The sequence below is a fragment of the Acipenser ruthenus genome, chromosome 3 (genome assembly GCF_902713425.1).
Source record: "Acipenser ruthenus chromosome 3, fAciRut3.2 maternal haplotype, whole genome shotgun sequence".
Lineage (NCBI taxonomy): Eukaryota > Metazoa > Chordata > Actinopteri > Acipenseriformes > Acipenseridae > Acipenser > Acipenser ruthenus.
In genome coordinates this window covers 42638693-42651722 of record NC_081191.1, presented here as the reverse complement: position 1 = coordinate 42651722, position 13030 = coordinate 42638693, and the positions used below count along the sequence as shown (strand labels likewise).

The window sequence follows — 13030 nt, the reverse complement described above, 5'->3', positions numbered from 1 at the left end:
ACGCCAAAATGGATGACCGGTTGTTTGTCGAGAAGCTGCTCAGTGTTTATCCCTGCGTATATGCAATCGATAGAGCTGATTATAAGATCAGATGAAAAAGGAGAACGCATGGGTATCAATTGCTGAACAAACGCAATCAACTTGTGAGTATTTTAACCTCACTGAAAGTGTAACAGGTGAAGTTTTAATTTGAATCTAGGAAAAACAAGTATTTATGCCCGAAAGTACTACCAAAATAGAGTGAGAAAAAGGTCAGACTTATTTTTCTTTTTCCATGGAAATTGCCCCAATATTATTAAGGAACTTAATTATATTTTAATTCATGCAAAGTAAACATTAACTTGCACTCCACATTTATTAATAAAATTGCTTTCAGAACAAGCCTAATTAAAAAAGTAGCATTTGCCTAGAAATTTCTCCTGGAAATTTGAAATCATTTAAAATTATAATAAACTTTCATGCCTTGATAACTATGATATATCATCTATAGTGTATAGACTCACATTAATAACAATGTTATTATTAAGGAACTTAATTATATTTGAATTTACAAAAAATAAACATTAACTTGCACTCCACATTTATTAATAAACTACTGTCAGCACTATTCTAATTTAAAAAAGTAGCATTGGCATTTAAAATTAAAATAAACTTTTATGTCTCAAAAACTTTATCCATATATTAAATAAAGAGGCTGCAATATTATTATTAAAGTTAGTGTAACACTGTTAAAAAAATACATTTTCAAAATTGTGTTTGGTTCTGTTCTTAGAGCAGAAATGACTAACCAGAGTGCTTGCTTTCGTGCTTCACTGTGTCAGATAGTAAAACTTGTGTCATAAAAAGAGGTTAGTAAATATCTTCATTAAAAAAAACTCTTTCATAAAATATAAAGTGCTAAATATAGCGATTGTGTTTATGATTCCTCTGAAGAACATTTTACATGCAAGTCTAAAACAAAAGCTGATTATTTGTGTGTTCAAAGCCAGCATCTTGCAGGTAATAGTATCATATTATATTATTACACAGGCAAGCTGCTAAACGTTAACATTTATTCAAGTCACTCTGGTAGGCCCCACCATCAAATTAATTATTTGCACATCCCAAACAATAAACGTTAAAATATATTTATATAATATACACAATATATAACAATACAAAATAAAGATCAATGTGATAAATGGATTAAGCACAGGAGTCACACTTTGTAGCCATTTCATTGTTCTGGTGGGATCATTCTCTAAAGATTACTGCGGACCGCATTCAATTGTTTTAAGTTTTTATTATTTGAATACTGTTAAAGCATAAATATCAAACTGATTACTACATTATACAAGTAAACAACAAAAAACAGTAATTGGCCATGCATTCATTTGCATCAGGGTAATATAACAAAATCACTAAAAACCATCATATTAGCATTAATAACAACTGAATATGTTGTAAAGAGGGTGGTGTTAACTCAGTGTTAATAACGCAGTCTTAACGATCAATCGAATAGGGCCCTGTGTCCAGTCATGGTGTAGTGAAGCCTTTACCTTCCTGGAATGGAGTCGACAGGTCTGCGCCCAATCCTCCATAATTTCAGCAATTCTGCACGCTCTGGATAAGGAAGCACTTACGAACCGAGCTCCTGCAGTATCCAGTAGAAAAATCCAGATTTCCTGCCCGCACCAAATGGGTCCTTTCTGTTTAAATCAATGCTCGTGGTAGGAACAGCAACTTTTTTTCATAAGGTATGTCTTCTTTCGTAAGCATGTATTATAAATAAACAAACTTACAGGCCTAACCCTGTGATGTTGTAACAAGATTACAAATGTGATAGGGGACTGTTGCAGGCATATGTAACTACTTCCCATACAGTCACTTTTTACTAGGCACAGATTGCGACTATTACTGAAAAATGCAGATTTAAAAAAAAATAAAAGAAAGCACTGCAATAAAATACAAATCGACAGCAGCAACTCTTAAGGTTTACAGGTGTATGTGAGATTTTGTACTCAGAAATATTTTTATTGTACTGCAGTAGAACAAAAAAAACTGCCAGGAATTCATTACATAAGCCATACATCTTGCTAGACAATACCATAAAATCCCGCTTGCAGATACTGTAAAAAATAAAGACATCAACTTTGTATTCAAATGAACAGTAGCTTGAGGAATTCTGATAAAGGATTAGTTCTACTGTGAAAGAGACAGAGTGCAAGGAGCCGGCATAATGTTCGTCTCGTCAATCAGATGAAATACAAACTCCCAGGAGTATGGTTCCCGTTTAGAAACGGGAAGGAAGTTACTTAACAGGGAACAGGTTCCAATCAGCATGATGCCAATAAAGCAAGGCTATAATACATGCAGATTGAGAAATAAAGTGGAAGACAGAGGCTGATTTATACTGTATTAGAAAATGATTGAGTACCATCAATTTCCTGCTATAGTGGGCTTCACCATACCAACTATGAATCGAACTTAAAACCAATCCGCACAAACGCTGGCTTTTTTATTTTGACTGGCTGTATTGAAAGTTCAATTCACATCTATTCGACGGTAAATCCTGAAGAAAGACACAATTGGTCCAAATGTATTTTATTATCCACCTAAACCAGCCAATGAATACTTTGCACTAATGAAAACAACCGGTCCTGTACCTGCAACTACTGAATCAGCAAATCACAGCCTGTCAGCTCAACTGGAGCTCATCATCTTTCAATAACAACAAACTGAAACACAGGCAATTCAGTAATACTGCTCCATTCAGAACTGGCACTGTCCAGAAAAAAAAAACTACAAGTAACTCTGACAAATAAAGTTATTTGTTTTTTGTCCTCTAATTATGTAGGACCTTTTTTCCTAAAACCTTTCTCAGCGGCAGGGTACCCGATGAATTATTAGTTTAAGTTAACACAAACAGATTTTCATTGTTTGTTGCATCTTCTTTAGCAGCCGCATAGATCTATCCCAGATATATTCAGTTACATTACCTTCAGGAGTCTGAGGATGACTTAATTGTTCTAGGTACATGACCAGCTGATAATATCTTTTGACTTCACCAAAGATGCAGGCTTGGTAATTTAAGACGTTAGCATACTAAACAGTAAATGTAGCATGGGTTTTGTACTAAAGCAGGGTCAGCTACTGCAGGGAAAACAAAGTTCCTCAAACTGACCATTTTAAGAACGGTGACAGCAGAACGCATAGAAATACTAATGTACTGTAAATTAGGAAGTGTACTCCTGAGAAAAAATAATAATTCAGCAAATTCAAAATTAAATGTACTGCAGCTTACTGGATTGCAGTAGAAATACTTTCACATTCATTTGAGATTGTGATAATGAAAGAGAATGGTTTGGAAATATCTGAAATATATGATACTGTGTTTACTGTGGTGTATTTAATATCAAAATGACAGAACCAACTCACTGAAACAATAAATAGTGACCTGTACAGTAAAAAACATAAGATCTGGCTGTGTAACATCAGGACCACTAACTAACACTGAGCATGCAGCATGTTATTTCCCATATTATAACTGGACGCAATTAAAAGGTACGGTCAACCAATTCCCTACACATCACTTGCAAAATATATCAAATATAAAATGTGGAGTTCATTGCAGTCATTAGATTTGATAGCCCTGTCTGACTTTCACTTTTTATGGATAGGCCAGCGCTTACCAATTAGCGCCCTGCACAAACTGTATTCTAAATTACAACATTGTATTTAAAATCATATGGGGTATATTATAATAATCAAGGCAAGTCAAAATACTGCTGCCCAATAACTCTACATTAACTATATTAACCAGGGGTGAAATGACGATCATGGTATTAACATTAGTACCATACACAGGCAGGCCAACATGAAAAAAATCCAGTTTACAAATGCAAGGTTCAACATCTGTAAATGTGCGGTCATATCTCCTGGGAATTGCAGTAATGAGCATTTTGGTTGTACTTTAGGTAGATGTACACATTTTTGTACAGTATATGGTCATAATTAGAAACGTATATAACTGTGTCCTGGGATCAAAGCAATGGCAGGCAAACCACAATCCGTTCCATTTCAGATTATCAAGGTCTGGAGTGTGTTCAAAAGGAACTGAACCAAAACTGCCACGAGGCAGGAAAGCCGAGTTCCCAATGCCTTGTTTCGGCAGAGCCACAATCAGAAGGACGCGGCAGGGGGCCCCCAGCTCTCCATAAACTCAGGAGATGCTGCCGAGTCACCGGACCACATCAATGAGGACTGGACTTCCAGTCTCCATCTGAACCCTGAATCTGTTCCAAATGGGCAGGGCAGAGGGTCGCCTTTGCTTTTTTTTTTTTCTTTTTTCTTTTTTCAAACTTCAAAACATTGTTCAATTAATCTTCCTGGTGCCTTATTTGGAGCCTCACTCCCCACCTAAATATTATATTACGAGCACAGTTGTTTTTGAAGGTGAAATGTCTACATTTTCTGCTTCTGTCTTTTTAATGAAGTTTTCTTAATGCACATATTATATTACCATGTTTTCAGTAGTATTTGAGGTGGGCTTTTGTGAAGAGTGTGATAAAGAGAGAAAGGATCAATGCTGTAAATCTCCCTCCCAACTAGAAAGGATGCTGTGTAAAGGTGAGGGTATGCTGCCTCCTAGATCTGCCACCTCGGTGGTAGGTGGAAACTGGAAGGTGACCATATTAGGAGGGGCGCGTAGCTGCAAGTACTCAGGACGATTCCATTGCAGTCAGCTGCGGGGCATCCCATTGTCGACCCGGCAACGGGACACGCAAGCTCCGTGGGCACCCTTTCGGCCCACTTGTTACCGGTGCCAGGAGGTCGGCCACCTCGCCAGGAACTGCCCGGCGGCCATGGAATGTGGCGTGGCCTTGCATTATGTTCTAATAGCACCAGGTAAGTCCAGGGGTAATGATTGGGAGGGGCCTTGTATTGTTAATGTACGGGTTGGTAATGTGAGCACCCACGCATTAGTGGACTCAGGATGTGGGCAAACTTTGATTTTGAAAGCTCTATTGAAGGGGGTACCTTGGTGGTCACGGGGGGGTTGTGGTCATTTCCTGTATCCATGGGGATAACAAGGACTACCCCCTCACCAAATTAGATTTGACAGCTGGATGTCATACCCGCCGCGTAATCGTGGCTGTGGCATATCCAGTTATTTTAGGTCGAGACTGGCCGCATTTTGACAGCATGATTAATAAAACGCTAACGCCAGTCTCCGGTAAGACCGTGGGAGCAGCAGGGGAAGCTATTGGGAATATTTTTCCGCTGCACACTGATCTGTTCCATTCTCGATTTCGCCCGAAAAAAACAAAAAGAGAGCGGAGGGTTGAAAAATGGGAAGGAACATTAATGAAACAAGGCTGGGGTTTGGTAGGGGAAACTTCAGAAATCGGTCAAATGTAAGGGAAAGGGGATTGGGACTCAGCGTGACCTGCGGGGGCAGGTTACTGAGACCCCCAGTGCTGAAGCTACTTTAGCTCTGTTCGATATCCCGAAATTCTGGGACCGAGATGTGGACCTAGCATTGGAATAAAAGAACGATCCTTCGCTGGTACACATCTGGGGGCAGGTTCGGTCTATCGAGGGGAAGGATATAGAGGATAACCGGCCTCTTACATACCCCCACCACATTATTGTCGGGCATTTACTATATAGAGTATCCCAAGCCACGAGCACAAGTCAGATTGTAACACAACTACTTGTTCCCCAGTCTTTTCGACGTGAGATCATGCGGTTGGCTCACAATGTCCCCTGTTCCGGCCATTTAGGTATCGATAAGACTCGGGAACGAATATTGGCTTGATTTTATTGGATGGGAGTTTTTAGTGAGGTATGTAGCAGAATACCCAGAATGCCAGCAAGTAGCGCCGGGGCGGGTTCTCCCGGCCCCACTGGTCCCACTGCCCCTAATTTCAGTTCCCTTTGAACGCATTGCTATGGACATAGTGGGTCCATTGAGCCAGTCTGACTCTGGATATACGCACATTTTGGTAGTGGTGGACTACGCGACTAGATATCCAGAGGCAGTACCATTGAGATCCACTAGTGCCGCAGCAGTTGCTAGAGAGCTAGTACACATTATAGCGAGAGTAGAGATTCCAAAAGAAATCCTCACTGATCACGGAACAAACTTTATGTCACAATGTTTGAAAGAATTATATAAATTATTGCAAATTAAGTCCATTCGAACCTCTGTTTATCATCTGCAGATGGACGGTTTGGTGGAATGTTTTAATCAGACTTTAAAACAGATGCTGAAGCGGTTTGTCAACCAAGAACAGAGACATTGGGCTAAGCTTCTCCCCTTCCTGAAGTTTGCCGTGAGAGAGGTGCCTCAGAGCTCGAACGGGTTCTCTCCCTTTGAGCTCCTGTATGGGAGACAACCACGGGGGATCCTGGATCTTGTGAAAGAAGGGTGGGAGGAGCAAACAAAAACTTCCAAAAATATAGTGAAATATGTAATTATGTTAAGAGACCACTTTGAATTGGTTGGTCGTTTGACACAAGAAAATCTCAGCATCGCCAGGAGCAACAGTACAACCAACAAGCACGAATTCGGACCTTTCGGCCAGGTGATAAAGTACTATTGCTACTTCCAACATCGGAATCTAAGTTGTATGCTAAGTGGCAGGGGCCATATGAGGTTATACGGGGAATTGGTAATGTAAATTATGAAATTAGACAACCCGATCACGGGAATATGACAGAAATTTATCACGTTAATTAGCTAAAACCCTGGAATGAGAGGGAGGCCCTATTTGTAGCTGGTGACAGTTTAGAAGAGGATTTTGGTCCCACTGTCAATCCACCAGCTACAACTCATATTCCGATGGGGGAACAGTTACTTCCGGATCAGAAACGCAAGCTCTACCAGTTAGTGGAAAGGTTTAATGATGTTTTTTCTGACTTGCCCGGCAGAACTAATGTTATCTCACATGCTATTGTTACTCCACCAGGTGTCAGGGTTCGAGAGAGACCGTACCGGATCCCAGAGTCGCAGGGGTCTTGTTCGCAAGGAGGTGGAGGATATGCTTGAGCTTGGAGTCATTGAACCTTCCCGCAGCGAGTGGTGCAGTCCTATTGTGATGGTGGGCAAGAAGGACGGCTCTACTCGGTTCTGTGTGGACTTTCGAAAGGTTAATGCCATCTCCAAGTTCGATGCATATCCAATGCCCCTAGTGGATGAGCTCCTTGACCGACTGGGTATGGCGCAGTTAATTTCGACCTTGGATCTGACGAAGGGATACTGGCAGATTCCACTCACTCAGAGCTCGAGAGAGAAAACTGCTTTCTCTACCCCAGATGGCTTGTTCCATTTCCGGACTATGCCCTTCGGGTTGCATGGAGCTCCCGCCACCTTTCAGAGACTGATGGACCAGGTCTTAGCTCCCCATCATCAGTATGCCGCCGCATACATTGATGATGTGGTGATTTTTAGCTCCACCTGGAAGGAGCATATTATTAGACTTTCAGCCGTCCTACAGTCTCTAAGGGAGGCGGGGCTAACAGCCAAGCTGGGCAAGTGTGCATTTGGCAAACAAGAGACCCAATATCTTGGCTACATTATGGGTAATGGCCGGGTGAGGCCGATCGCCTCCAAAGTCGAGGCGCTGGTGGAGACGGCAATCCCGAGAACCAAGTCACAGGTGAGATCACTATTGGGGTTAGCCGGCTATTATCACCGTTTTATCCCAGAGTATGCCACCATAATCAACCCCCTGGTTGATCTCACCCGAAAGGCTGCTCCAAAAGTAGTTAAATGGACAGGGCAGTGTCAGGAAGCATTTGATACGATTAAAAAGCGACTCTGTCAAGCTCCCACTCTGATTTCACCAGATTTCAGCAAAGAGTTCATCCTGCAGACTGATGCCTCCCACATTGGTCTGGGGGCGGTCCTGTCCCAACAAGTTGACGGGGTAGAACACCCTATTATTTACCTGAGCAAAAAAATGGCTCCTAGGGAAATTAACTACTCCGTCATTGAGAAGGAGTGTTTAGCCATCAAATGGGCTAGGCACGCTCTTCGCTATTAGTTGTTGGGGCGCTCTTTCTCTCATCACTGATCATGGTCCTTTAGGGTGGTTACATACGATGAAGGACAATAACACTCAGATAACTCGGTGGTATCTGGCGCTGCAACCCTTCCACTATACTGTGAAACATCGTGCGGGTAAGGAGCATCAAAACGCAGATTTGTTTTTCAAGGGAGGGGGGCCCATTGGGGAATGTAGAGTTGGCCGAGTGTTCCTTCGGCATCACTCTGAGGGGTGAGATATGTGATAAAGAGAGAAAGGATCAATGCTGTAAATCTCCCTCCCAACTAGAAAGGGTGCTGTGTAAAGGTGAGGGTATGCTGCCTCCTAGATCTGCCACCTCGGTGGTAGGTGGAAACCGGAAGGTGACCATATTAGGAGGGGCGCGTAGCTGCAAGTACTCAGGACATTTTGGGAGAATCTGGTTTGGACATTGTAATTATTGCATCACGTCACTCGCATCCTGTCACAAGAGACTACATTTTTTTTTGCTTGCTTTTGAATAATAAACTGTTTTCAATGCATCAATTATTGCTGATTATTACCCTTCTGATATTCCATTAGGAAATCGGTTGCTTTACACCTCTAGAGATCATTCGGGCTGTTCTTTGTATGATGCATTCCAGCATAGACAATACAACCCAGAAAAACAAGGCTGGTGATAACAACTGTAAGTTTTCTTTTATTATTATTATTAGAAGCATTTTGATGGCACTTTAAAACCCTCTGACCCATTCAGCAACTTCTGGTCTTGCTCACCTTCTGTGCGGCAAGGTGCAGGGCGGTCCTCTGGCTGTGGTCGGCCTTGTTGACATTGGCTCCGGCCTTGAGCAGCGACTCAGCGCAGTCCAGCCGGTCAGCCAGCACACAGTACATGAGGGGTGTGCGGCCAAACTGGTCCTCTGCATCCCGAAGCGCCGGGGTCCCTGCAAAACAGAGTGGCTCAGCTGAACGGAGGCAGCTCTGCAAGACACACTTTCCATTTACAGGCGATTGGTTTGCAAAGGATGCTAAACAGCGTTACCCTGTGATCATTTCATTTAGGTCAAGGTCACTCACAGATGTGTGACCCTTTCAGTCCCCATTCAAATACACTCTTGATTGAACAATTTGGTGAACCAGCCAAAAATCTTTCCGTTTTATTTACTTAACTCTTACAAACATACGGTTTTGTACTGTACCTTTCTCTCTTTCTTTCTACCATTTCATTCCCTTTCTTGCTTTCTGACTTTCTCCTTTCTTTCTCCCTTTATCTCTACCTTTTTTCTCTTGTTGGGCAATAACAATCAGACAGTGGGCTTTACTATAGAACCTTCACTAAAACCACTTATATTTTATCTGTAATTCTTTGTCTGTTGTTTTGATATATGTTTGATATCAAATCATTTTGATTTCACTTTTTGATCATTTTTATAGAAAACTCCCACTGGGAACAACATCTCTGCAGTGAAAAGAGTACAAATCGATAATAATGAACAATAAAAATGTCATTGATTGGTACTCAATTGCATAGATGAGGGAAATGCAGCTTTTCTTGTGAAATTAACACATTCAACAGGCTTGTTTCAGTTACATTTAATACCTGCCAACAAAAAAACATGTTAAAGGGAATTACTTGTATTTGCACAGCTGTAAAATAAATAAATACATGAAATGAGAAACATTTTAATGTCTTCAGAGCTAAAATTAATTTTGATCTGCAGTTGTTTAAATCATTAAAATAGACCCAGTGTTATCATAGCTATAAAAATGAACAGATATTCCCAGCTAAACTCAGCAAACAAATGATTTGCTCTTTTTAAAAAGCACAGCCTACCACAAAGGTTGCAGCATTTGACTGGCATTAATACAGGACCATTGTAGTTCTCAGCTTCTTCAGTTATTTTTTCTTCCCCAAAGTGAAACTTGAAAAACAGTGGGGGAGTTTCCACGTGTGTTCAAATTTTTCTGGAGACATTGTGGTCGAGCCAAATGAAAAATTAACCTCTACATTTCGGGTTTCCATTGGCTCAGTTTATTTTATTAGAGAAGACCTTCTTTTCACCTGACAGCATACAAATAAAGGGGAAAGGAGGAGGCTGATATGCAAATTAGCCATGCGTAGCGTTCTCGTGTTGTTTTCGCACTTTGCTGTTACAGGACAAATCTCACCTGGAAATCCATGGTTGTCAGGTGACATTTTTTTCTTCTTTTTTTTTTTTTTTTAATTTAGTCATCGCCAATGGTTTTCCAGGTTTTCTCCTCAATTTGGAATGCCCAATTATTATTTTTATCCCGGTTCTGCGCCGCAACCCCCTGGCAACTCAGGAAACGGAGGCTGAAACATGTGTCCGCCGAAATGTGTTCCTGCCGATCCATAATTTTTCGCACTACGGATCCACCAGACATATAGTGCTAGAGGACAACACAGATCTGAATGGCTCCACTGCACACCCGCAGGCGCCCTATCAGCCACAGGGGGGTCGCTGGTGCGCAGTGAACCATGGATTGCCCTGCCGACCTAGGCCCTCCCTATCTGGACATCATCAAGCATCATGAAGATGTTTGTTATTACTGTATGTATAACTACTGTGCAATTAAAAGTTTCAGTTTGTCATAAAGTGTTACTTCTCGAGAATATGAGGTGAACATAGCTAATGACTTAATTAAAACTAAATTTATAACACAGATGATGGCATAAGGATGAAACATTTGTCTACTTGACTTAAAGGGCCCAATTTGGAAGCAAAGGCACATGTTCAGAGAGGATTACAAACAGTTTTATAACCAAAACACAACTCATTCTGAATAGGTTCTTGTTTTTTTTAGCATTGACATTATTTTCCTGTTTTTGTGGTTTTAGAAAATATCAGAATAAAAATAGAATAAAAGAAAATAAATGGATAAATAGACTAGATACCATGATGCCTGAAGGTTTCAATAGAAAGGAATAGTAGATCATTACATCATGAGCTATATAGTGAATGACATCACAAAGACATTTAGAAATAAATGTGTGGTTACCATGGCACCAAAAAACCTATAAATACCTCCAATGTTTATTTTCAAACACACTTTCCATACCAAAACATTGTGAAGCAGACTCTTAAGGAATGCTTTTTTTTTTTTAACTTTTCAGTTTCAGATAAGGGTCCAAAGCACTGTGTCCTTAAAAAAACTAAAAATCAGTAGATGGGGCTACCAGAGTTGAAAATGCAGACTGTGATATGATTTGAATAAAACGAGGAAGTCTGTTCTGTATGGGCTCTTAGGATACTCCAGACAGGCCCAAAACACTCACAAATCGATAAAAACGATAGCAACACATCCCAGAAACACTCAAATGATTGCAAAACCCAGAAAATGGCAAGGGCAATGTTATTAAAAAGATTACAGTTCAAATCACATTTGAACTTCTGTGAATTGGACCCACTGTCTGGAATGGCCTGTCAGAGTGGGATGCAGTGGCTGGGGGGGTGGGTAACTCACCTGCAATGAGCTTGTTCAGGGCAGTCCTGTCTCCGTTGACTGCGGCTGCGTGGACCTGAGATGCCAGCGAGGAGCTGCTGGGGAGGGCGGCCATGATGGCGGGAACGTTCCTCTCAGGGACTGCCATTGCTGTAGCCTGAAACCAGCAGGGAAAAAAACAGCTCAGCTTCCACAACATCACCCACACAGAACAAGAACTAGGGCCTGGTAATTAGCAAGCCTAGGTAATTACTGTTCTGGTGCCACGGCTCACCTAAGTTGATTGGTTTATTAATGTATCACAAAAATTTAAAGCAGGAGAGACTACCGGGAATGTTGTTCTCATTCACTGGGGCATGCCATACACGCTGCATTACAGTAACGCACAAGTAATTATTCAATCATATCTCAAAGTTAGCGCACAACCCTATTATTGGAACAACTGACACTGGAAATCAATTAGCATTTTCTACAGGGATGTGAATAATTGCACAGCAGCTTAGTCCAGCCCATTTTTTACTATGAGATTCATAGGACACAGCTGAGCTTGTTATCTATACCAGTGGTTTTCAACCCCGGTCCTCTTCTGGTTTGCATTCCAACTAAGCTCTCAATTACTTAACTAAACCTTTAATTGAACTAATAATTAGCTTAATTAGGCATTTTTAATTGTTCTCCGCTCCTAAAAAGTTGCAGATTTCAAGTTATTTATAACATTTTATATTTAAGTTGAAATCTCCAACAGTTTAGAGCTGAGAACAATTAAAAATAAATGTACAGCAACATCAGGATCTCACATTTCAACCGCACGTTTGGTTGAAAACAGTAACTCGTTTTTCACTTATGGATATCTGGTACAGTACTACACTAATGTATATCAAATGTGTGGGGCTTTGTGAATTTTTTACTTGTAGTTTAATCATTTTTATAAGAGCGCTCAGACAGCCCAAGTCTCCCGTATCTGCATAACACCCTCCCTTCTCCTGAAAATTATAGAAAACCTTACGAAAATATAAGACTGTATGAACTCTTCGCTTTGAAACTTTATTGCATTTACAAACATAAAACAGTTGAGGCATGAAAGTCAAACCTACTAGCATTTGCTAAACATGGTACATGCATCATTTAGGAGGTCATGGAAATTGTGAAAATCATGAATTTGAAAAAAAAAAAGTCTGTGAAATCTTAGAAATGGATGGAAAAACACATTTGATTAAGCGCTTCCTTTATTTCATTTAAAAAATGTAGTATGTCATGCACTGAAAATACAGATCTGTGAGTGTCTGTAAATTGGTTGTGTATGCACGCAGAATTTACGTGCAGCTATGTAGGTCAGCGAATGAGATAGAAGCAAGCACGTAAATCGGTGGCAGCCAAAATGCTAAAAAAAAAAAAATGTAAGTGAGCTGTTTTCTGTAAAGACAGAAGAAGAAATGCATCAGAGAACAGAAGTTTACCAACTTACAAAGGATTTCTTTACAACTTGCGGTTTCTTTCAGAATCGTAGAAAACCTGGTTCATACAGTACTTCTGTTGCAGATGAATGCGATATG

General features: G+C 40.6%; 1 protein-coding gene across 3 annotated transcripts in view; it reads right to left on the bottom strand.

The window, feature by feature from the left end:
• The window catches only part of invs (inversin), a 117799-nt gene that overhangs the window by 72802 nt on the left and 31967 nt on the right, over nucleotides 1–13030 (bottom strand). For all 3 annotated transcript variants that reach the window (XM_033993188.3, XM_059012950.1, XM_033993189.3), the window contains exons 4-5: nucleotides 11499–11634; nucleotides 8790–8956 (exon numbers count right to left, since the gene is read on the bottom strand). In XM_033993188.3, coding sequence (XP_033849079.3) covers nucleotides 8790–8956; nucleotides 11499–11634 — 303 coding nt within the window. The remainder of the gene's footprint in view (nucleotides 1–8789; nucleotides 8957–11498; nucleotides 11635–13030) is intronic.